Source organism: Crassostrea angulata, chromosome 6, assembly GCF_025612915.1.
Source record: "Crassostrea angulata isolate pt1a10 chromosome 6, ASM2561291v2, whole genome shotgun sequence".
Lineage (NCBI taxonomy): Eukaryota > Metazoa > Mollusca > Bivalvia > Ostreida > Ostreidae > Magallana > Magallana angulata.
Genome location: NC_069116.1, coordinates 23,364,670 through 23,392,093, shown reverse-complemented (window position 1 = coordinate 23,392,093; position 27,424 = coordinate 23,364,670). Strand labels below are relative to the sequence as shown.

The 27,424-nt window shown below is 32.7% G+C and overlaps 1 protein-coding gene across 2 annotated transcripts; it reads left to right on the top strand.

Annotated features, from left to right (window-relative positions):
- The first annotated feature begins 135 nt into the window (after positions 1 to 135).
- LOC128190086 (zip homologous protein 2-like) lies at positions 136 to 27,424 on the top strand. Of its 2 annotated transcripts, XM_052861994.1 has the most exons (18): positions 136 to 168; positions 314 to 425; positions 2,915 to 2,979; positions 8,394 to 8,468; positions 10,283 to 10,339; positions 10,568 to 10,635; positions 11,523 to 11,580; positions 13,790 to 13,830; positions 15,138 to 15,192; positions 15,291 to 15,345; positions 17,964 to 18,045; positions 19,190 to 19,232; positions 20,032 to 20,089; positions 22,660 to 22,714; positions 23,103 to 23,135; positions 23,338 to 23,386; positions 26,186 to 26,216; positions 27,326 to 27,424. In XM_052861994.1, the coding sequence occupies exons 2-18, from the start codon at positions 314 to 316 to the stop codon at positions 27,409 to 27,411; spliced, it is 1,023 nt and encodes a 340-aa protein (XP_052717954.1). In that variant the 5' UTR covers positions 136 to 168; the 3' UTR covers positions 27,412 to 27,424. The 2 variants fall into 2 exon arrangements, with proteins under 2 accessions (XP_052717954.1, XP_052717956.1); XM_052861996.1 differs by lacking the exons at positions 136 to 168; positions 314 to 425 and adding an exon at positions 2,287 to 2,682.

Sequence of the window (27,424 nt, the reverse complement as noted above, 5' to 3'; positions counted from 1 at the left end):
AAGAAATAATTGTTTAATGAAAAAAAATTGAAAAGAAAACAAACGTTACGCCCTATAACATTAACTACGAGTCGAATCAACTTGGTACAATTTGATTTTGTTTAACAGCAGACGCTGGCGCGGGAACTTTTTAACTTTAGGTTAATTTTTCATCAAATATTTAGGAAGGTGATTTTCGTAATGATTAATTCTAAAATGAGATATGAACTTAGTTCTAAAATAAATGGGCAACAGTACGTCTTTTGTGCACCGTAAGTTACAGTTGTGTCGGCCTGTAGAAATTTTCTTATTTTTCTGCAATTCTGTTTTTCAGATGGGCGACTGGATTCATTGCAATAATTGTTTCTTACGACCAGGGACGGCTCCTGTTCAGTTTAGACTCACGACGTGTGGCCATATCTATTGTGATGCCTGTGTTGAGAATGGTAGGCTTTATGCAATTTCACTGAATATGCTATATTCTAGTCAATCCGTACATAGAATGTTCTATTGTTAAAATGATAGATGTCTTATGGACCCTGTTTAACGACAGAATTTGTCCCATATACTCGCTTTGTAGCAAATAAAAAAATTATATTGCACTGTATTTCACCAAAATTTTAATATGATTGGTATCAAATACCTACATATTATGTACATGGTTGCTCTTTTATAACCCCATATTACCACACTAACTGTTTTTGCAACGAAATCGCTGCCACCTTTCACATCACGTTTGAAAATTGGCTGTTTATGGTCGCCATGTTAACGATAAAATCCAAGACATTCCAAGTGCGATTTCCGACAAAATGGCAGGCAAATTCAAACACGTATTTAAACAAAATGCCTTGGTACGTCTCATTTAATAGATACTTTGTTGACTAAAATACATATGCATGTTAAAAAAGGTTTGTAATGTATAAAAATGTGTTTTTCCTCTGCATATTATAATAAACTGAAAAATCAACGCGAAGCTGATCCTCTTTGTGGCTGCTATATTGCAAGTATACGGGACAAATTCTTACTGTGACCTGAGCGTAGCCGGCACATGGTCACAGTAAGATCATTCTTTTTAGTTAATCCCAGGTAAAATTACCGTTTTCACTTTTTCATTTATTTCTTGAGAAATACACATACCTTTGCAGGGAGAGTCACATACCTGTCAGGGAAAGTCAATTAAAATCAATTAAGATATGGTTCTATTTCTAAGATTTCGTCTTTCATACATTCTCTCACTTAATTCTTTATATCCGTAGAAATTCACAGGTACGGAAAATGAAACTCACATGTACATTTCTTATGGGAATTTGTAATGTGAAAATCTGACGTTTTTCGTTTTTTATTTAATTCTTTTAAATTCTCTACTGGTGTGCTGCCAGCTAGTTCTTGCAGAGTACCATTTCTTTCCAGTGCATTGCTACATGATTTTTTGTAAATGATTTTATGTGTTGATAAAATGACGAACAATGCACAGACTAGAAATGATTGTGCGCCATTAGTGGCGGAATGTATCTAGGGCACCAAGGTACTGGTATTCATAGTTAATGAAATATTAAGCAAAACATGTTGGAGGGACAAACTTAAATTGGACAAAGTATAGGAATGTATAACGTTACAGAATACAGTCATTCACACAGCAGCAGAAGGGACAAGAATACATTTTTGAATTAACAAAATCAGTCATTGGTGATTTACATTCAACAATAAAAAATGATATCATCAATGTGTCTAAATGACTATATATTTATAATGTAAAACCAACTGTTTTCTTTGATATATGATATCCATGAATATAATTAAAATCAACCAATAGTATACTATACATGTATATTTAAGGAATCATTCCTTGACTTGAGTGCCGGTATATTATGAGGGGATCAATATGGTCAAATCTATTGTAATGCCATTTAATTGGGCTTTTTTAGATTTGATCCAGGTGATCAGACCTATCATTAAGTCCTTCAGTTCAGGCTTATTGGATTTGATTACACCTACAATTTTCAGCTTTTTAAATTTGGTCATCGATGAAATATATTGGACAAAATTACAATTACAAAATTGATTTATAGTGTTTTCTCAGGCAAAGATCCTGGAAATTGTAAATCGCTAAAAATTAGAAAAGAAAAAAAAGTAAAATCAACAGAAATGGAAACAAATAGGCATCAATGTGACCAAAATGAATTAGTGGCTGCATGAATGCACAAAAAACAAGCACCAAGTGGCATTTTTAATTAGGAAGCAATATGAATATGCATGATTAGAATGATTATAAGTTTGGTAAATGCAATGTTTTTGATATGTAAAAAAAAATGACATTTTATTTTCTCCAAATTATTGGTATTAAAACACAAAAAATTGTGTCCATAATTTAATTAGTACAGGTAGTATAGATATAGCTTTTCTTTTTATATTCTTAACAGTTTAATTACATGTACTACCAGTACCTAGGTAGAGTTTTTTCATAATTCTAATTTCCAAGGACCCAGTCCAGTCTGATCCCATGCAGATTTTAAAAAGCCAGGAAAACTGTCCCAAAGCAATTCCCCCTTATCCTTGGCATGTATCAGGCAATCTCAAATGTATTTAGTTATACACTAGGAATGGGTCCCTAACGTCTACCAACCACTGCAAAAAGTATCAAATCATGACTCTTGATGACCCTTGATTAAGGGGCCAGTTCTGGTTTAACAATGGGGCTTTATGGTATAAATTATTCAGCGTATTTATGCCTTATTTTCAGAATCATTTAATCATAATTTCTCTCTCTTTATCATATACCTAGTACTCTTGTTGATTCCTTGTCAAGATTCATGTGAACTGCCATACTTTCCCATATCCCATTCTGACAGATTCAAATTTCAGATATTCTTGCAACCACTTACACCTTGAAAAAATCATTATTTGTCAGATTTGACGTTTTTGGTCTAATTTGTAGCAACAAAGACAAAATGTCAGATGTGTGGCTCCACCAATGTTAATGTCATTCCACTTTCTGCAAAGGTGAGTTTCATTTACTATAATTAACAACATGTAAAATTTCAATTTTGTAATAACCACCACCACTCTCTCCAATCCACCCCCCTCCCACCCCCAAGAGTTGGATATCATACCATATATCTGGTAATTTTCGTGATGATCTAATTTTCACTTTTTGGGGGACCTCTTTTAAATCACAAATAATTAAATACGCAGAAATTATATCCCCCAAAAAGGACAGACGTAAATTTAAAATGTTATAGATTTCCCCCATTTTTCGCAAATTTTGTGACACGCAAAAAAGAATGGATATATGGTATGCTGAAAAAAAACTGCTGTTCCTGAAACATATATAATACACACCCAAAAAATACAGAAATTTTCAATTGAGATTTTTATTAAATAAACATTTGTGACGGTCAACCAGTTCGAATACCAGTGCCAGATAGCTCAGTTGGTAGAGCACCAGACTAGAGATTCAGGGGGCCGGAGTTTGAATCCCGGTCTGGTCCATCATTATTTCTCCCTGGTCCCATCCTACATTACATTTAGTGCTGTGACCAACCCCTGGAACTGATAGGTTAACTCCTGCCAGGGGAAGTGCCTAGGATGATCTTCGAGGGCAAAGATCATTTAAGGGGGGAGGAATGTGACGGTCAGACAGGTTCAAATACCGCCGCCAGAATAGCTCAGTTGGTAGAGCACCTGACTAGAGATTCAGGGGGCCTAAGTTCTAATCCCAGTCTGGTCTGTCATTATTTCTTGCATCCCGATATACATTACTATATCAAATATTGTCATCATCATGTTATACAAAGGATCAATCTATTTTAACAGCAATTACGTAAAACAATTATTGCATAAAGGGATACATAAAGAATACATTTTCAATGAAATCCTCATAATAGATCAACCTTCTTGCACTCAATTCAACTGTGAAGTCTGATACGAGACAAGCATTTTTAGCTCACCTGAGCCAAAGGCTCATGTGAGCTTTTCTGATCACAATTTGTCCGTTGTCTGTCGTTGTCGTCGTTGTTGTCGTTGTTAACTTTTCACATTTTCATCTTCTTTTCAAGAACCACCGGGCAGATTTCAACCAAATTTGGCACAAAGCATTACTAGGTGAAGGGGATTCAAGTTTGTTCAAATGAAGGGCCACGCCCTCTTTAAAGGGGAGATAATTGAGAATTATTGAAAATTTGTTGGTATTTTTCAAAAATCTTCTTCTCAAAAACTATTTGGCCTGAAAAGCTAAAACTTGTGTGGAGGCATCCTCAGGTAGTGTAGATTCAAGTTTGTTCAAATCATGGTCCCCGGGGGTAGGGAGGGGCCACAATTGGGGGATCAAGTTTTACATAGGATTATAAAGAGATAATCTTTAAAAATCTTCTTCTCAAAAACTATTGGGCCAGAAAAGCTCAAATTAAAATGGTGATTCCACAGGTAGTGTAGATTCATATTTGTTCAAATCATGGTCCCCGGGGGTAGGGTGGGGCCACAATTGGGGGATCATGTTTTACATAGGAATATATAGAGACAATTTTTGAAAATCTTCTTCTCAAAAACTATTGGGCTAGGAAAGCTCAAATTTGAGTGGAAGCATCCTCAGATAGTGTAGATTCAAGTTCGTTCAAATCATGGTCCCCGGGGGTAGGGTGGGGCCACAATAGGGGGATCAATTTTTACATTGAATATGTAGAGAAAATCTTTAAAAATCTTCTTCTCAAAAACTATTAGGCCAGAAAAGCTCCAATTATAATGGAATCATCTTCAGGTAGTGTAAATTCAAGCTCGTTCGAATCATGGTCCGTGGGGGTAGGGTGGGGCCAAAATGGGGGGATCAAGTTTTACATAGGAATATATAGAGAAATCTATAAAAATCTTCTTCTCAAAAACAATTTCGCCAGAAAAGATCAAATTAAAAGGGAAGCATCCTCAGGTAGTGTAGATTCAAGTTTGTTCAAATCATAGTCCCTGGGGGTAGGGTGGGGCCACAATGTGGGGGATCATGTTTTACATAGGAATATATATTAAAAATCTTCTTCTCAAAAACTATTAGGCTAGGAAAGCTCAAATTTGAATGGAAGCATCATCGGGTAGTGTAGATTCAAGTTTGTTCAAATCATGGTCCCTGGGGGTAGGGTGTGGCCACAATTGGGGGATCAAATTTTACATAGGAATATATATAGAGATTATCTTCTTCTCAAAAAACTATTAGGCCAGGAATGCTCAAATTTGAGTGGAAGCATCCTCAGATAGTGTAGATTCAAGTTTGTTCAAATCATGGTCTCCAGGGGTAGGGTGGGCCACAATTGGGGGATCAAGTTTTACATAGGAATATATAGAGAAAATCTTAAAAAATCTTCTTCTCAAAAACTATTTGACCAAGAAAGCTCAAATTGGTGGGTAACCATCCTCAGATAATGTAGATTCAAGTTTGTTCAAATTATGGTCCCTGGGGGTAGGGCGGGGCCACAATGGGGGATACATTTTTATACATAGAGAAAATCTCTAAAAAATCTTCTTCTCAAAACTATTTGGCCAGGAAAGCCGAAATCTGAGTGGAAGCATTTCCAAATCGTATATAGATTCAAGTTTGTTAAAATAATAGTCCAGTGGTATGGTGAGGCCACAGTGGGGAATGAATTTTTACATAGGAATATATAGAGAAAATCTTTAAAAATCTTCTTTTTAAAGACCATTTAGCCAGAAAAGCTTTAACTTGTGTAGAGGCATCCTCGGGTAGTGTAAATTCAAAATCACAGTCCCTAGTGGTAGGGCGGGGCCGTGATGGCGGTTTGAATTTTTACATAGGAATATATAGAGAAAATCTTTAAAAATATTCTTGGAAAGTTTTTCGGTCCAAAACTCAGTACATAGTGTGAAAGCACAGGTTATGCAGATATAAGTTTGATGAAACCATGATACCCTAGAGAAAAGTGGGGCCACAAAATGGGGGGGGGGGGTATATAGGAATAGAGAAAAATCTTCTTACAGGTACAACAACAAAAGGGGCTTGGTATTTACCAAAAGAAAGAGGTGGATAAAAATTGGCAGATTTTCAATTTTTTTAGCAAGATCTACTGTACTTAGTTGTCAAGATATTTTGATCATGTAATGCTAATTTGCTCAGAATTGAGGCAATTGTTGCTCAGGTGAGCGATGTGGCCCCTGGGCCTCTTGTTTATGGAATACGAGGTAACTTAACAAGTAATACCTATACAACGTCCATAACATGCAATATCAGCAGTCTTACTCCCGTGGTATCCAGAATCACAGCCTGAATAAGTGGGATAAAATTTTGTTCCTATATATACATATATGCACCCCCCACTTTTGGTCTAATTTTGGCTGAAAAAAGTGCGTACGATATGCTAGACATTACATTATGTCCAAAAAAAAGAAGTTTATGTGAACAAATGCAAACAATTAACAAGTACAGCAAAAATAGAAAAATATGGACAACGAAAAGTATATCATGATGAACAGATAAGTACCAGTACATTGGATTTTAAGATTATATACGGAACTAAAGTTATTATTCTGATTTGTTAATAGTAAAATTTTAGGTTAACTTGTATATCACAGGTATTGTAAGATACACATGTACAATGTATGATATAGGAATTACTCATCACTTCCAAAAGGAGTGTTTGATAATTCGTATATAAAGTGGTCAAAGGTAAATGATGCATGTACCGGCTGATAGATCTAAAAATTAATTAATATTTATGTCTTCCTAAATAAATATGTGGATGTAAAATAAAATTGAATTCTAAGTTTAATCATCCATCACAACGATATTTCTCCCCAGAATCCTTATTAAACATCATCTGCTGAAACACACAAGAAACTTGTAAGTGCAAACTAGCTCTTTATAATACAATGTGCTGCTATGCTGATAAGTTATACTTGAACATGTAATACCATTAAATTTTGCATTTCACAAAATATTTACCCATTTCTATAATTTCAAATGAAGTTTTAAAAAGGTTGAAAATCCGAAAAAGGTGAACACCCTGTGTATGCAAAACATTATTTGAATAAAAAAAATATTCACTGTCCTTAATGCACCTAGATTCCTTCCAAAATCCACACATTGAGCTTGTTTAGCATGTTAGTGAAATATAAAGTCTTCAAGCTCAAAAAATAAGCTATTGATTTGTGTATCAAATCTAAGAAATGTATTCAGAATATTTCATAAAACTGTTTGAAGAACTTTTCACTGAGGATTCCTTATTTTATATGTGTACTTCTAAATTCCGTGATTCTGTCATTTTATTTCACACCCTGAAAATGCTATTAATTTCTTATATTATGTAAGTCCCGCTGTTTTCTATCAAACCACGAGAGTATAAAAGTGTGTGCACCAATTTATTGTTACAATTTCATTTGATTCAAAATTGTCTGAAAAATGAAAGCGAAATTTTAAAATCCTGGAGGGTTGCTTCTCGCAATTTTACATATATATTAATTCCTGAAGTTTAATTAGGAATATACAGTATTAGTATTTTTTAGAATGTTTTTTCTAAGATGAAATAAATCAGTAGGTGCTTAAAATTTTATTTAGATATTCAAATGTGAAATACATCGGTTATGTGAGCCCTGGATTGCAAAGGAAAAAATAACGTACCTCACTACACCTAAACTTATACTTTTTAAGACATTCTGTCACAAGATTGCAATTCAAATTTTTTGCTAAATTGTTAATTTCAATCGATTTGTAACAGTTGAAACAGTATATTTTCATTGCTCAGTGGTTAAAGGATTGAGCTTGTGAAAGCACGTACTTCATGAGTTCAAATCTGCTTGGGGCTTTTGTTCCTAATTGACTGAACTATTAACTTTTTGAAAAAAGATCATATCTTTCATCTAAAATTGCAATTTATTTTGCCTATTTGACATACACTGTATATGCATCCTATCCATCATGCTTTCCATTATATTACCCAGTGATTTTCTGCTGATTTGAGAAACTATTTCAAAGTGTAGTGAGGCACCTTAAGGGGGCTCTTATAATCAATAACGCCAGAGAGCGCAGTCAACACAATGGTTTTGTTTTATGAAATTCGCACAAAAATCAAGAGAGGCTATTTCTCAGTTTGGCATAGGATTCATAAGGACCATTTTATGAATATTTATGTTGTTCAAACATTCTCCGAAATTCTTTTCACATGGAAATTTAATTACACAGCATATACCAGTATGCGTGCATTGCAGCTGTTTTTACAGTACTTCTTAACAGTTGAAAAAGTCATGTAATTCTATTCTGATAGCAAACTGCTGCATTGTGTTGCAGTTCAATGTAAAGTGTTTTTGACTGATTGTCTATTCCTGTGCAGTCTGAGGTTAGTGTGCATGTATTTACACTAGCCATTGTGTAATGAAATCATTGATATACTGACAATATTCTGTACTTTTTTGCATTTGATCAGATGGGGCCAGATGTTCAAATCTTTTTCACCAACATTGTTGAATTAGTGAAGAAAAACACCCAACAGATAATACAGGTAAAAGAATTTCATTACATAATATACTGGTAACTCTTGAAACCTCAAAATCTGTAATACCTGCAGTGATAATCTTCAAGCTATCAAGAGTTCAGAATTTTTCGGGTTAAATTGACTGGATATAATGATTAAGTCATTTATTTAACACAGTGCTTCACAATTTTTTCCAGATGAATATTCATATATCTTTTTTAAACTGAATAAAATATATATTCATGATATTATTATTCTATGAAATACAAACATCATATTACACATTCACTTCATCATGAAAAACAACATGATATCATTAATATTGTAGCAATGACAATGTATTGAATTTGATGTATCAAACATTGATCATCGATTGACACATTTTTTAAAAATAAATATTATATAACTACTGCATAATATCTGCAGTTTCATGTTTTTAAAGCTGACTCAAAGTTTGTGTGACGTCAGCTTCATCCCATAATTATTTCTCATTTTCAGTGCACCTCAATATTATTTTAGGATTTTAGATATTATTTATTTAAAGAGCATGTAACAATAGCATTAATCATCAATCAGTTATATCCTCCAGCAGTACAATTAAAAGTAAGTGACACCTCAGTCACGCTCCTAACGCATGGAGCCAATGAAATGCCCAGGTATAGGTGTTGATTACGTAAAGTTTGCATACACATCGCCACTACGAGGTGTCGAGGGTAAATTACAGTAGATTATGACATTAGATTATACATTTTGACTTTGAGAGAACAAGGGTTTCAGGAGATCAAGAGTAAATTTGCCCAGTTTTATAGGTGAAAATATTAGGATGGGAGACTCACATTGAGCCAGGAACTATGAGGGATCGAAGTCTGAGCCATCAAGAGTAACCTGTAGTACATGCACTACTACTACATTTGCTTGCCGGCATGCATATTAAAGTTAATACCAGTATTAACTTTCATATACATGAGGCCATCTTTTAAATACTGTTTGCTTGCCCTCTCTCAACACTGTGGTTGAAGTATTAAAAAATTACCATTTTTAATGCTATAAAATAAATTAATAATTCACCTAACAACTGTATTTCCAAAAAGAAAAGATGATGTTCCGAATTGGTATATAGTTTTTACATCAATTGGGCAACTGAGCAAAGGAGGCAATAAAACTTTTTTTAAACCAGTTTTCCAAAGGAAAATTCCAGTTATTGAAATAGTAAAAATGGTGGGCGGATGGTCAGGTGGGCGGCTGCAAAAAAGGTACCCCTATTGTGCAGATAACTCCTCCTACAGTTCTTTAGATAGGAAGTTGTGGTTTGCAGATAAATTGAACATATCGGAGATGTGCATATTACTTGGATTTTGATTTTTGATAATTTATGAAAAATATAAGCTATTGAAATTAGTTATTCTTTGGCAAAATATTGTATACAGTGTACCCCAATTCTCTGTATAGGTAGTGTTGATTAATTCAGGGTTTACAAATTGATAATGTTTACTAGCTGTTTTATACACAAAAGAAAACCTGGTTTGCTGTCACGTTGACTGCTTTTCTCATGTTTTATGTAATAAAATTTAATGTAGTACACAGATTTATTTTCATGCAAATATTGTTGTATAATAAATAATTGATTCATTTTGAATCTACATGCCCACATTGACAATCTGTAAAAAAAATTCTATTATACATGTATATGTAAAGTGTTACATGTATCACACTTGTCTTTTGTTGTAAAACAATGCTGACATCATGCAAAGATGTGCATGGAAATGAAGGTTGGGTTTATGCTGAACTATACAATAATATAGTTTTTTTTATTACATGAAACAAGGTTGGTATTTGTATAGGTATTGGAGTTTCAGAACAGTCACAGAAGAAGATACCTGTCATATCTTGCTGCTCAGGTGATAAACAATTTTTATTGAAAACATTTTTTTTTTTAAAATCATGACTTACAAGTTGATAAGCCTAATCATAATTTACCATTAGATAAGGCTAATCATTTCTTACAAGTTGATAAAGCTAATCATACATGTAACTTACAAGCTGATAAGGCCAATCATAACTTACATGTTGATAAGGCTAATCATAACTTACAAGTTGATATGGCTACTCCTTGAATTTTTTTTTAGTTAAATAAGCTGAAGGAGTGTATGGAAAAGGCCCAAAAGTTATACAAATACAATCAAGAACTTGAGAAGTAAGTTATCCTGTCCCAAAATATTTGTAATAGTGTGTATTTTTAAAATACACAATAGATATAATAGACTTAGTACTGCCACGCTCATACAAGCACTAGCTAGTGGGTTAACCCTTCTATAGCTCAGTCAGTAGAGCATTGGTTTTTAAGCTGAACGGTCCTGAAGTTCAAGCCTGGTGAAGATCACTCCTCCTCCTCTATAACATATTTATGCAGCACATTTTGCTTTATTATTCGATATGCGTAAATACCTTAGGGTTCAAACGTAGTTGCAGAACTTAGGCTCTACGGGAGATTTAGGTCTGTCAACCAGATACCCAGTGCAGCTACACTATAAAAAAAAACCCAAAGATTTCTTTCTTTGAAACACTAGCTGCCTCTAGAGTGTGAGAATTCAATACACTGCTAAATAAAAAGGTCTACATGGATTTTGCATAAAATGACAATGTTGAAAAATTATGGGAGATATTGTAAGTTTCTTCTGGAATGAGAAAAGATGTTGACATTTCCCATTATAAATATGTTTTCATTCCTGTGAATTTTTCCAAGTGAAAAATGTTAATATGTAAATGACGATATCTTGGATATTTTCCCTTTCATTGATTTCAATGGCACTTCTTTCACAAGTATGTGTATTTTTTTTTAAACTGTCCAAATGTGCTGCATACATATCTTGGGACAGACTATAATTGGAATGAATTTTTGAAAAGAAAAGTAAATGACATATATTTTTTTAACACAATGTAAAATTATACCAGACACTTTATTAAGTGAAAGGAAGGGGATATATATCAGTAAATAGATATGTAAAATTATTTCTGTGCATGTCTTCATTATTCTGGCTGAATTGAATATTTAAGTGATATATGTATTACCTCTTTTTCAAGAGAACTAACAAACTCCAAAGAGGAAATTGCTTATTTGAAAAGAGCTATAAAAGAACAGGTAATTATACATTATATATCATCACATAGCATTTTTAAAAGATTTTAAGCTATAAAAAAACTATATGGTTTCTAATTTGAGCAATGAAGGGTTAACAGTAACAGGTTTGTTGGCAAATAAGTAATTATGAATTTTAAAAGCAACCTGAATTGTTTTATCTCACAATAAAATCTTACCAGATTGTGTCCTCCTTTATGTAGCATTTTGAATATCTAACAATGATTTTGCTCAACATTGCTTTTGTCAACAATGGCAGGAGTAGGCAAGTAGAAAAGGACTATATGTATATACAAAATAAATGTTAATTAAATGCTCTCACTATACCCCACACAACAAATTGCAAGGGAACGTCACTTACGTTTTTAACCCGTCAGTCATGTTTTTTTTTATAACCCCGCTCCGAAGGAGAGGGGGTATACTGTTTTACCCTTGTGTGTCTGTCTGTTTGTCTGTCCTTCTGTCTGTCTGTCTGTCCGTCCGTAACAAAAATTTCTGTCGCATTTATCTCAGCAACTATTTATCGCAGATGCTTGAAATTTGTGTTTGTTAAGGCATGCCATATCGTGGGATATATTTTTGTACCAATCGGACGTCAACTTCCTGTTAAATGACGACTTTGCTTATTTTTTAACCAAAATTTTCAAACAAATTTTCGTCAAAGATTTCTCAGCAACTATTTATCGCAGATGCTTGAAATTTTTACACAATATTTGTATAGGCATGCCATATCGTGGGATATATTTTTGTACCAATCGGGCGTCAACTTCCTGTTAAATGACGACTTTGTTTATTTTTAGCCAAAATTTTCAAACAAATTTTTGTCAAAGTATTCTCAGCAACTGTTTATCACAGATGCTTGAAATTTTTACACAGTATTTGTATAGGCATGCTATATGGTGGGATGTATTTTTGTACCAATCGGATGTCAACTTCCTGTTAAATGAGTACTTTGTTTATTTTTAGCCAAAATTTTCAAACAAATTTTCGTCAAAGATTTCTCAGCAACTATTTATCGCAGATGCTTGAAATTTTAACACACTATTTGTTTTTGCATGCCATATTGTGGGATATATTTTTGTATCAATTGGACGTCAACTTCCTGTTAAATAATGACTTTGTTTATTTTTAGCCAAAATTTTCAAACAAATTTTCGTCAAAGATTTCTCAGCAACTATTTAGCGCAGATGCTTGAAATTTTTACACAGTGTTTGTTAAGGCATGCCATATTGCTGGATGTATTTTTGTACCAAACGGATGTCAACTTCCTGTTAAATGAGTACTTTGTTTATTTAAGCCAAAATTTTCAAACAAATTTTCCTCAAAGATTTCTCAGCAGCTATTTATTGCAGATGCTTGAAATTTTAACACACTATTTGTTTAGGCATGCCATATTGTGGGATATATTTCTGTACCAATCGGATGCCAGCTTTCTGTTCAATGTCGACTTTGCTTATTTTGCATATTCACATCAGAGCGGGGGTATCACTAGTGAGCATTGGCTCACAGATATCTTGTTTCATCAGCGCAACTCCTCTTAAGCCATTTCATGGAATTATGTTAAACTTTGGAGGTATTTAGGACACATTGTGTAGATTTGCATATTACTAAGAAATTCTTATTCCATTTTTTCCTCGAAATTTGGGCCCTTGTGAACTGATTTTGTAAATGGTTACTATCATTCAGACAGGGTGATCGGTGAACCTTTTAGCAATTTCCATATCCTTAATTTTTAGCCAGGCTTATTGTGTAGGCAATGGCTTGGCTATAGCTATGGTGCATATTTCCTTGAACAAATATGTAAGGCATTTATTGATATTCATAATTTAGCAGAAGCCGCTCTCCACCAAAATTACTAAATAGAATACATAGCCAGATATAAGAAGTTGACAGTATAGTTAACAAAAACTTTGTAAATGAAAAACATACTGTAAACCAACTTTTAGTAAGGTGCGAGAAATTTTTGTGAGGTTCACGAGAGCCTCATTGTTGCGAATATTTCTCGCCGCAGACCAGTATTTGCCAAATAGTTGTAATAAAAAAAAAAATAAGTGTAGATATATTAGGCTTAGTCTCAAAAATTAGTTGCCGCAAACCAGTTCATCTCAGGTAAATTGTGAAATGTTGCGAATATAAGTTGGTTTACAGTAAACAGTATGATACTTAATTCTTGTGCTTGTATGCTTGATTAATGATACTGTATTATTTAAAGAATATACAGCAACATAGTCTCATAGAAATCAGCTCAAACAAGTAAGGTTTAATTTCATTTTATTTTATTTCAGTGAAACTATTTGTTCTGCTCCATGCATAAAGTTTTTATATGGTATTCAAATTCATTTTTGGGAGTTGATTTTAATGAACTCTTCTATGCAGTTACTCTGGCAAACCGAAAGTGAAACAGTGTTTGGACCTAAGCACAAATCAATACCGCTGACAAGACCAAGTTCTTGAAAATAATAGAAAAAAAAATTCAATGTAAAGTATGCTAAAGCATTGTTTTTCAAGGAAACTTATCTATAAACACTTTGAAAATAGTCAAATTTTATATACTACGAACAATTTAGATATTTTTGTAGTCTCATGTATTCCTACGCCAGAGTTAATATAGTCTCGTTCAACCAGATGCTCGGCTGTCTCCGGAAATCTGCGACAAGCAGAGAGGGGGCTCTCTTGCTTGTCGGACAGTCGGATATTAACGGAGACAGCCGAGCATCTAGTTAAACGAGACTAGAGTTCGATATCAATAGTGCTTGGATCCATACAATTTTTAAAACTGTTTCGATAACTAATACATACTAGTAGTTAAAATCTATCTTTAAATATTACACAACATGATTCACATGGAGTTTTTCAAAATTCTTGTCGGAAAAGTCTAAAAATTCATATTATAAAAAAGTGCCTTATTCAAATACAAACTAGAAACTAATTGCCATGCAAGATAAATTGATTTTAAAATAAATGATAATCAATAAAATCAACTCCCGTCAGTACTTCAGTACTTTGATTATTAATTTGTAGTTGAATTTTTAACAACACTTACAAAACAACTCTTCTTATTAGTTATTTGAGTTAAGTCTGTACATGTCTCAATAAGATTGCTCACATACAAAATACATTACTATTAAGTATAAGTACTTTTAATTCAGAATCTGAATACTAGCATTGAAGTTGTCCATTATATAATGGACAACTTCAGTTTCCCCTCTGCATCTAAAATTTTACTGCTTTTATATAGACTTAATGAACTGAATTCTATGGCGAACCGTACGCGCATAATTTACGCGCATGTAACAATTCGTTGTGTTACCCGTTGCCTAGTGTTTTGCTAACGCTGAGGGTAATAGAACAGATTACCAACTGCGTCTAAACCAATCAGATTTCAGTATTTAACATGAAAGTATAATAATATCCTTTGTCTTACACATCTCTAGTTGGTAGAGATGATGGCGCATGCCTACCCAGAACTAAAACACTTTACAGTAATGAAGGTAGATTTGTTCACTATAAACATTTTGATAAATTGACAATGCATGTATATGAAATTAATATTGTTACAGAAATTCTCCTCAAACTGCCTCCAGAAGTAGCACAACAATCATAGGCCCAAATTATGTAAGTGCCTTTGTTTAACATAAATTTGATTTACAAACATTTCAATTTAATTTTAATAACCACTTCATGTTTATCATTATTATATTTCAATTGTATAGGTGAATCCCAAGTATGGAATGAGAACTACTCCTCCATATCTTGACCGGCAAAACCGTAGGTATTAAATGATTATTTTTTAGGTCAAATTAGCTTTTATTGATCTTATATATTTGATAATGACCTGGCTGCAAACTTCACATTCTTTCAGGAATGAATTTAACAGATACCCAGTTATACAAGTATAAACTGGGTGGGGACAGTTTATGCTTTATAAACCATGAAGTGGTATATATAAAAAGCATTACCGTAAAGTATCATCTATAATATGCACTCGTATATAATACGTACCCCCAAAGTTGACCAAAAAATGACGAAAAAAATGACAGGTCCTATGTATAATACACATCCAATAAATGGTGAAATCAACAGTAGCCATTTCCCCCAAAATTATTAATGTTTCATGATAATTTTAAAATCTATGCGCAATTTCTTTAATTTTGCGATCGGAACATAGCACAGACGATGAAAATCGATGGCCGCCATTTTTCCAAATAACTATCGGTGTTTAATGATAATTTTATAACCCAAGCGCAATTACTGTAATTTCCTGATCGGAAGTGTTATTAGAGTCAAAGTTCTTACAATTTTAATTTTAGTCAAACTCTTTGATTGTTGTTAAATAAACATTATGAAGAAACGTATGTATGTTGTACATCATCATTATCAAGTTGTGCAAATGATTGTTGTATTTTTAGCAGAGTCTATGTAAAGCAATAATGTTTAACTGCATAACTGGACACGAAGTAATCAAGTTTAATAAAATCAGAATAATGCCGATCTTCATGCACTTAAAAACACCCTGTGAAGTCCGACACAAGAAAGGTGCATGCTTCTGGCACCGGAAATTATTGAACAAACATTGACCAAGCACCGAGTCAACAGGTGGCTGCTTACGTAATGGCGAATACACTGCAATATTTAAACTTGTTTGATGCAAGAAATAGTGTTTAGAGAAAATAAATATTTCAATACATGGAAATAAAACTAAGAATAAGAGTATTTCTGATACAGTAAATTTAGTATACATTCATACAACTTGCATAACACGCTATATCGGCAGTCACTACTCCTGTGGTATCAAGAATTATGGCTTTAAAAAATGGGGTAAAATTTTAGGCATATTTCAACATAGTTCAACTTTTGATCAAATTTTGGCTGAAAAAAAAGTGTGTTTTATACACGCGACATTACGGTAACTGTTCCAGCTTAGATTATAGGAATATAAATTAAGTAGCTATATATTGACTATTGAGTTCATATCTTATGATTTAATTTTCCACTACATTGTATTACAAAATAAATTGTCAGTTTACAATTGTACCTTTAAAATGACATTAGGTGTTGTTCAAAGTCCAAATGTAAGATTAGGCTGATTACGCGGGCATGTTAAGGCTTCCCGATGCGATATGTAGAAAGTCACTTGTCTGTACTTCATACGATATGACGTCATAATTAACTTTGACGTCACGATCTGCATTCCTGTCGATAGTTCTCAGGGAATGTATCTTAACGTTAAAAGTGAATTATATCAAACCAGTATAATACCGCATGTTTCCTTTATATAGATGCTGCAGTTAATTTCTAGACGTACAGAAATCATTCATATTAAAAACCAGTATCAAATAATCGGCAGTTTTAAAGCTTCGTTTTAAGTAAAAGACTATTTATAAACTAGTGGTTTGGAGACTCTCCCTGCTACGTGTAAACAACTGAATGAAGAAATTTTAATGCATGTAAAACCAGCTTGGCGCAGGTGAAAGATCAACACAATTTTAGAATATTTTACGTAAAATTGGTAGAGAATATAAGTACCAATGTGAATCGTAATGCGGAAACCTACGGATTTACCCCAATTATTTGTAAATCGCTTTTGATTAGTAAAAATGTGCATTATTTTGATGATTTTGTGGAATGTTTCAACAATATCTTCTATAAACGAAATATCTATTTCTTTCCCAAGCAAGAACTTCAAAGTTTATGACTTAACAAAGGATTTTTCTTAAAAATATGTATGATTTAATGTCATTAATCACCTGCGCCGATGCGTTTTAACTAGATCATTTGCAATATTAGGATTCGCCTGTCACGTGATTACGAAGTACATATGACGTCACAAAAATGCATCAAATATAATGTTTAACATCGATGTCAATAAATGTAACATAGATTTAAAGAAATACTCCCGGTAAAATTATTTTTGCCATGAATCAAATAATATCGTTTTCCAGCCGTATTTTAGCATCGGGACGCCTTAACAATGCTGCGTAATTGATATCATTTTGACAGTAGTCTTAAATTACTGTGATGTAGGCAACATTGTGTGAGTTGCAGTAAAGCTTTGTGCATGGTTCTTAAGCTTCCAGTTGACATGTCTATATAAGGGGCTGATAAAACTATAATAATGGCCTGGAGAGAAAATGCTATGTATAAAGATGTAGAAAAAAGACAAATTTTGAACCTTAAATATTTTAATTTTTTGTTTACTGTATAGTTATGGCTAAAAATATTGAAAAGTTTGAAGTTAAACTGATGAGTAATTTGCCAGACATCTAGCCTCCTTTAAAATTCCTTAGAGTATAATTCTTTCACTATACATGTACCTACCAGTTTTTGATGTTTAAATTTTGTCATTTTATTTCTTCTGGTTTTTTTTTTCATTATTATTATTATAGGAAATACTCCTCCATTTGGATCCAAAAGTTTCCTTGGAAAAACACCTCCATCAAGTCAAGAACTAAAACGGATATCACCAAGGTCTAACTTAATTCTAACAATCTTACTGTGGATGATTTGAAATTAGAGAGGTTTTTATTAAGTTATAATCTGAATATATGTACTTGATTACATTTTAGAACATTATGTGTATTGAAGTTGAAACTGTGTTCTGTAAACTGCACATCTATAAGCTATCAATTAGTTAAGGAACATGTACATTATTTGTGGAAATCAATGAGAAAAGTTTTTTACTTAATTCACCAAACAGAAATGATATATTGTGTTAAGGAAACGTTAATTAGTATAATGAATCATATACCAATCCCCAAGTCAGAAGACAAACTGCAATGAATGTGCCTCGAAAAAAAACCTAATTCATTAATAGGTACATTATTTACATTGAGTATTGTGTAAGCCTTCCGTCTTACGGATCCAATTGAGGGTCAGCTCAAACTTAGTGATGACAAGTCCAGTATTTCTTTCTCAAGCGGTTTTATTAAGCGTGATCGTATAGTTACAATTACATCAGCTAATAGCAGCCCAAATCAGGAGTCTGCACAATCTCATTTCATATGGGTATATATAAGGTTTTACTTATGATGGACAGTTTTGACTAGTTCGGCCCATATACGATGATCATGAGTGAACATTTAGTGTTCAAAATTAAGATTAATATTTTATTTCTAAATAAAGTAACAAAACCGTCAAAACTGCCAATCAAAGAGTCTGGGTGCAGGATGTGAGTCTCCGAGTCCTGGGTCTCGGAGTCCCCAACCTAGTATGAGGCATCACTTACTCATAATACGTTCATTCATACACGACATAAAAGGTTACGAAGGTTAATATATAGAATACACAATACATGACTCAATATAGAGTACTAGAGCTATCGTTACAGACACAGAATCGCCAAATATGACACTTGTTTTTAAACTCTCAATTTGGATATTATTATGCCCGTATTATGCACCTGGTTTCATAACATCATTTAGGAATACTACGCATTGCTACAAGAGTCACAGAGTTCATTCTGTTAATTATCATTAATACCATTCAGTGCGCAGTATTTAGGTACACATAAATATCATAGTGACCATTATGTAATACTAGCAATTCAAGGTCATAGCATGGCTATCTGTTTACAATTGCTTAATCATATTCGTTTTATTTTATTAATATACAGGGGTTCACCAGGAGTTCAAGATTGCTTTGGTAGTTACATGCAGGTAAACTTTCTGAACCTTCCATTTTATTCATCCTTTTGTGCTTGAAAAAGATAGTGAAAAATCTTTTTAAAAAATTTGTTTCCAAAACCAATTAGCCAATAAAGCTGTAAATTTAGTAAAAGCAATCTTATATAGTGTAGAACATTCAAGTTTATCACTATCACAATCCTTGTGGGTAGGGTGGGGCCACAATGTGATGGGATGAAGGAGGGGGTCAAGTTTTCACATACATATATATAAAGAGAAGAAAAAATTAAAAAGCTGTCACTTTAATGAAAGCAACCTCAGATAGTGTTGATTCAAGTTTGTCAAAATCATATCTTTAGGGATAGGGTTGGGCCACTTTATGGTATCCAATTTAATTTACATAGGAATTTTACAAATTTTAATACTTTTTATACAGGGTCTATTCTACTACAATATTTGGATATTTTGTATGACTCCATAAAGCTGACTTAGTTTGCTATTTTGCTCAGCTGAGCAATATGGCCCATGGGCCTCTTGTTTTGTGTTTTAAGTTGCAAAAAATTTGATTGATTAAAAAACTGGTTAGACAAATTTGTGTAGATTTCAACTGCTCAGTGGATGCAAATATAGGAATTTATGCATAATTTCTGGGGAAGGGGTGTAATATGGAAGGATAAGAAATAAAATGCTGAGTAATTTGATAGCTTTATATTTTATTGGCTAAATCTCAATAAATTGCACTAAAAACAACAATAAATCAAGCCAAACTAAACTAAGCTATACTATAGACAAAACAGTTTTTTGCTGATTTTCTTATTCAACTGTTTTGCAGGTTGGTGTCAGACAAGGAAGAGGAGCTAGTCGGATTTCTCCATCTGTGGATTCTAGAGGTATAGTTAAGAAATGAATTGCAAGTTTATGTCCATGAGCAGGATAATCTCTTTGACCTTGAAATGTTGTTTTCTTTTTTCTTTTTTTTGAAAGAAAAAAGCTGAGGCATTAACTCATTTTTTGACAGAGTTATACCCGTTGGACTTGGAAAACTCCAATTATTTGCATTGTGTTTATTATTTCTGCATAAGTTAAACCCATTTATTACTGATAAATCATGACAAATGTCTTCTTGCAAAAGATGTAATGTAGGAGACTATTTCTTGAATGCTCTTAAATTGAGGTACCGGAGACACAAGTCCATTGTCAATTACTATATATTTATTTAAACTTATGATAATCTTAAGTAATGAAATAGTTTGAAATTCATGTGATCTAGATATTTTAAAAAAACATATGGAAAACACATCATATCATTAAGAAACATATTGTACAAGAAGCATATCATACTGTATGAAAGATGTACTGTACCTTGTGAAAATCATGTTGCATCGTACAAGAAGTGTACCGTACTGTGCAAGAAAAGTACCATATCATACACACTGTATAGTGTGTGAGAAGTGTGTGGGAAATGTACTGCTGATAAAGTAGTGTGTTTCAGGGTCTATACTGAAAGCCAGGCTCTGTTTCTTCACAAATAAGTTCACATTGTAAGCACACAGTTTCAATTATCATTTCAGTTACCAAAAAATATTGCACAGTATGCATTGTTTTCAATCCATTACTTCACATATTAAACTTCGAAATTTTTGTTTCGCTAATAATGCACAAAAACATTTGTCATTGCAAAATTATACACACGAATCATGAATGTAATGGATTTTCTTTGTCTTTCCTTTTCTTATACTATTGACTTCTGACTTTAGGATGTTGTCAGTCCCAAGTGATTTTCCTTCTCCCATTTCATTAAATGATTATATGCAGGAGTAAAAAATTACATTTTGTAAAGGTGTTTGTCTTTATGAAATTCATCAGAGATATGTAAACTTGTCAAAACGATTTGAATAATAAAGCAAAAAATTATTTTAACTTTTCTCCCTAAATTCATTTTTGTGCAAAATTCTAAAAGATATATGGTTATTGATAAGGTAGTGTAGCTAGCACACTCTCCAACATTTTTGCATATAAACAGATTTTAGCTTTTTTGACATTTTGCAAAGCCTGGCTAAAACTGGTCATACTCGGCCCCAAATAAGACCACTCATTATGTATGCTTTATTATTCTTTCGTTTTGAAGGTGAGGGGGTGTACTGTTTTACCCTTGTGTGTCCGTCTGTCCATCTGTCTGTCTCCGAAACCAAAAATTATCTCACATTTTTCTCAGCAACTTTTCATTGCAGGTGCTTGAAATTAAAACACTCTTTGTTTAGGTATGCCATATGATGGGATTTTTTTTGTTGTACCAATTGGACATCAACTTCCTGTTAAATGAAGACTTCCTATTAATTTTAACCTTAATTTTCAAACAAATCTTAGAAAAAGATTCCTCAGCAACTATTCATGGAAGATGCTTGAAATTTAAACTCACTCTTTGGTTAAGCATGCTATTTGTTGGGATTTATATTTGTGTACCAATCAGAAGTCAACTTCATGTTAAATGCCGACTTTGCTTATTTTGTATATTCACATCAGAGCCAGGGTATTACTAGTGAGCATTGGTTCACAGATATCTTGTTTAACTTAAAGAATTATTCAGTATAATGATTATCTTATTATGATAAGATATTTCTTTTTAAAGCTGCATGGTCCGATTTTTTCGCTTTTACAGTATCAAGTAATTTTATATACAAACCAATTATCTTAGAAAGTTAAGGACTTTCGCCTATTTACACCACCAGAGTCGGTCTCCTTTCAAAGTTAGAGAATATTCAAAGTAAATAAAATAATTTCTTTTTGGGCAAACGAAAAAACAAACCAAACTGCATCATGGGGATGTTTAGAAAAGGGAACCGTTTGGTTTCGTCCCCTGCATGATTAGGTTTATTCAACCCGCATGTTATGCATCGAATGTAAACAAAGCAAACTTCAGAAATATTAGTGAATAAATGTTCACAGGTTCAACTTTTATTTGCCAAAACATTATGACCTGTATATATAAAGCGATGACATCATTTCAAAGTCGTAATACTATCATAGCCGTCTCGACGCCAGGGGGCATATTTTAATATGAGACGAAATTACGCAGTACCCTTTTTGTGTCGTTTGTTTTCAAAATGAATTTTGAACATTATTTTTTCATTGATATATGGCTTGGTTGACCGGGAAAACTACTGCAATGTCTTTTATAATACACATACCTAGCAAACCCATCATTAAAAAACAGTCACAAAATTTGATATAAAATTGGACCAAGCAGCTTTAAAAACACATACTCGCATACACAAAGAGAGAGAGAGAGAGAAAGAGAGAGAGAGAGAGAGAGATCTTCACCATGTTCTGAGTTCTGCAGCCTATTGATGTTGGAAGACACCATACATGTATTCAGTTATTTCAGCTTCATTAATATGACTAAGAAATAAATTAGATTAGCATATGGAGAAAACTGTAATATATTGTTTCTCTCTTACAGAAACTCTCAGAAATTCTCCATCCCAGAGTCAAAGTTCAACAGAGATACAAAGAAGGTAATGTAAATACTAGGCCATATTTTCAGATGAAATTTCTACCAGATATTATTTTCCAATTATTTAAATTTTTCTGGTTTATGGGAACATATTTCTGTCAGTAGCAAGTTTTACTTTCAATTTGTAATTAAATACTATAAACAAATACTTGTATATACATTCGAGGGGATGTAAATTAATGTGCAAGGGTTACCCACGGAAGCCAAGGACATTGGTCCCCCACAAACAAAGATGATTCCACAGTACCTTCTGTCACTGGTTGTTGTTGAACTGTTTGCAAAGATCAATATTGCAGGCCTTATGCAGAACATTGCAATATAAAATCTTAATGTTCTTAATCCCATCCCCTCCCTCTATAAAATGGTAAAATTAATACTTTGTGTTACAGTTCTGGTCATGCAAGAGCAGGAGTTCAAATCAGGTCAGTCTGCAACATAAGTAGCCGTCTTAATTTACTGTCAATCAAAATATACACTCATTAGTTTGCAAATAGTAGTGTTTGCAAATAGTAGTGTTTGCAAATACCAGAAAAATTTGAGTTATTTTTTTTTAAAGATAAGTGTTAATATTTTATTAGATGATATATAAGTAGTATTGTTGTCACATGATATCTTTCTTTTAAGACATTCTCCCATGGAGCATTCTGATAATCTTGGAATGTTACGAAATCAGGTAAGTTGAGAGTCTATTGAGTATTAAATATATCAAAAAAGTATAATCTTTAACATTCAGATTCTATTCTTAAGTAATTGATACTTATCATGTTGCTAATGATTATCCCAAAATGTTAACTTTAATAAGAAACGGGTTTTTTTTTTATATTAGCAGTTTCTGTCTATGATATAGACCTTAATCTTAAAGGAATCATTGATGTGTCATTTTTCATTATTTCATTAATTTATGAAATATTAGAAAAATAATACCCAGTATAATCCATTTACTTTAATCAAAGCTAATATTAATTCATAAAAGCATTTGGGTGCCGTATCAGTGTCAATCGCTCCTCAACTGCCACTGGGGTATACATAACGATCAAAAAAGTTACAATCTGTTGCTTTCATGTCGCATGGATAATTGAACTATACACATTGTAGTCATATGTTTATAAAAGATTAAAAAATTAACTACAATCAATAAAACATAAAGTTGGACACAAAAAGAATTTTGATCGAGAATTTTTAAATGTATGTGCCTAGATTTCAGTCTGTTATGTTTCATATTTCATTTGATATTTTTCACCAGTGCAGTAGTTGTCATATCGGATTTGTTCAAAATGAATTTCAACATACATGTATCTCTCCATCCAATTTAGTGTGCTCGGGTGAAAAAAAATATGAATGCAATGAAGCATGAATAGTGCCCTTGGCCGTATTTAGGGTGTGTTGAGATGAGCGTAACAATCGAAATTAAAAACTTATATAGGGTTATTAGAAATGAAGGGGAACTAATGCATAATTACAAGTTCTTGTCAGCTTTAACATGTGTAAATTGTAGCACCAAACAACATCTTCTCAGGATAAAGGTAATTATTTGTTTACCATAAAGAAGCAATTACAATTTTAAACCATAGAATATAAAAAGAGCATTAGTGTTACTGCTTCGTCCTTTTATAATGGTTTGCATTTACATTGAATGTATTCCAGTTTTGGTTGGTGGTTATGCATTTTAAGGGGCATGGTCATGTACTGAAAAAAATATAATGATTCCTAATTTTATGTTTACAATGCTTTACTGAGGTGAATTCATACCAAACTTTGAATGTCAGATGAAAAAATATTTGAGATACATGTAATTCTTTGTTTTGCACCTTATTTCTGTTAATAGCGATTAAAGTTCTGTTTCAAAAAGAATTTTACTATTTGCTAGATTTGGGTCACAAATAAACAGTTCTTTGTGGGTTTTTTTTTACAAAAAAGTCATTCAAATTTGTTTTAAACCTGATATTTCGATTCCTCTCTTAAAATGTAAACAAAAAATGACCAACATGTTTTTAGATAATTGTGAGCTCTGAAACTCAATTTTAACTCAAAGACTTGCAATTAAATTTTAGTTGATTGTTGAAAATTTCTTAAGAAAAATCAAATTTTATTTTACTTCAAATTATGACCATGCCCATTTGAATTAAGAAATTATAAAGTTTGATATAAAAATGTATTTTCCAGAATGATCAATCTTTTCATTTTTGTTTTTTAATATTAATCTTTATTTAGAATGCCTTCTTTTTCTGCTATTGGCCAATTGGATTGCAATAATGTAAAACTTTAACATTGTTTCATGAATGTATCAGTATACTTACACACATTTTAACATTTTTCTCTAGTTTATATATATATCCATTATCTTTTTCTTTTGAAATACAATTTGATTGCAAATTTTACTGAAATAAAACTTGCAGAAAGTATAATTTAATTCCCAATTAAGATTTTTTTTTGTCCCCCGCCGAAACGCGGAGCGGGGACATAGAAATGCCGGGCGGGCGTCCGTCCATGCGTCCGTCCGTCACACTTTTTTGTAAGCGCTCTCATGCCTACAAATTTTGACGGATTTAAATGAAATTTATACCAAATGTTTATACCACTAATACCTTGGTCAGGTTCCTAAATCAACCTTGGTCGATACTAGTATACTGCTTGACCGGCGGGGGACCCAGGAATTCTATTCTTGTTGAAAAGTAAAGTTTATATAACTTGATTACCCTTAGCCCATTAACTGTGTGAATATCAATTCATAAATATAGTTTAAAGGCCATGCAAAAGAATTGAGACGCATTTTAATCTGCAAGAGCAGATTAGATGCAAATGTTATCTAATCTGCTTTTGCTGATTAAAATGCGTCATAATTCTTTTGTTTGGCCTTTAAATTATAAACAAAAGAATAATGACGTATTTTTAATCAGCAAGAGGAGGTAAGATTATATTTGGATAATATGCATGTAACATGCAATTAGCAACTTCCAATTACCAGTAAAAATATGTATTTAAATAAGCGACGATTTCAAAAACTTATCAATACTGGTACATGCAGCCAAGGATGTACTAATGAAATGATCACAAAACAAATTATGTCGAGCCGAGTTGGTCCAAACGATTTTTAGATAATTCTTATATTTTTAGTTAATAACAAGAAATGTTTGTTAAAATTTTATTACTTGCATTATTCTATTGAAATATACCTGATTAATGTGCTAAATACATGTACTTTACGTCTAGTATCTGAAACATGATGTGTATTGTACACGTATTTGTCAATTGGTGTTCGATTCCTTAGTATTTGCCAATTGTTTAATTGGAAGAAGAGTGGCGAGCAAGCTAATAACTGTGTTGAAAATACAATGAAGTTGCAACAACCTTCTGCATATATCTGACCTTTCATGAGTTTGAAGAAAAGTATTGAATAAGCGTACATTGTATCAAGCATCCACACAAAATGTACGAGTATATATGTAAGGATCATATTCTTCTCTTTCACCAGATAAATTGTCCCCTGCACAAAGTTCACACAGGTAAGTATTATCTTCTATTATTGAAAAAAGTTCTTTTTAGTGAATAAACTGACTAACTCTTACACTGTAAGATTTACGAAAGAATATACGCAAATTTGTGATAATGTATTAATGTACCTACTTAAAAACTACACTTGTCTAACATTGGTTGAGAGAAAAGTTTCATGGTAATGTTTAAGATTTAGTAGGCCGTGTTTTCTGTCTTTTAAGCTCATCAGAGCCGAAGGCTCATGTGAGCTTTTCTGATCAAAATTTGTCTGTTGTTTGTTGGTGGTGTCGTTTTTGTAGGTGTAAACTTTTCAAATATATGTCTTCTATTCCAAAACCACTGGGCTAATTTCAATCAAACTTGACACAAAGCTATTATATATTGCCTGAAGGGGATTTAAGTTTGTTCAAATGAAGGGTCAGGTCTTCATAGAATGGGAAATTATTTAAAATTATTTAAAAGTTGTTGGTATTAAACTTTCACAACTCATCTTTTCTAAAACTATATGACCGGAAAGCTGAAACTTGTGTGGAAGCATCATCAAGTAATGTATATTGAAGTTTTTTCAAATCATGGGATAAGGTTGGACCAGAATGGGGGTTATTTAATAGAAGAAAATCTTTAAACATCTTATTCCTTAACACTGAGACAACAAGAGGAGCCCAAATATTTTCCCTTAGAATATTTTTATAAAAATTCAAAGGCCTTCAAAATCAAAATAAACGCTCCTCTAAATTGAAACTTTGTATTTGATACTTTAAAGACAGTCTGAAGATTTTGTTGCTCAGATGAGCAATGTGGCTTCGTGTTTAAATAAAGGAACGCACGATACATGCACAACAGTGGGCTCTGATTTCGAAATTTACAAATATTTACAACATTTTATACTATTTACTTGTGAACCAAAAGCTATGAAAAGTTTAGCATGGCATTTTTTATGGTCTCGATGATAAAACCTGAAAATGTTGTTTTGACAAAAACACATTCTGTAGTAACTTCAAAAGACTTCATTATAAAAACATCACATTGCTATTTATTGAAATACTATCACATTGATATTAATTAAATGCTATCCAGACTTTACTTGTTAAAGCTGTCTGGTATTGTTCTTCTCTTTAAGATCGATGCCCCATCCCATCCCATTTTGAGCATGTTGATGAAGAATCAGAGAGATGCAGCTGTGATTGTTTTTCATTGTATCATTGAAGTGATGATTCAA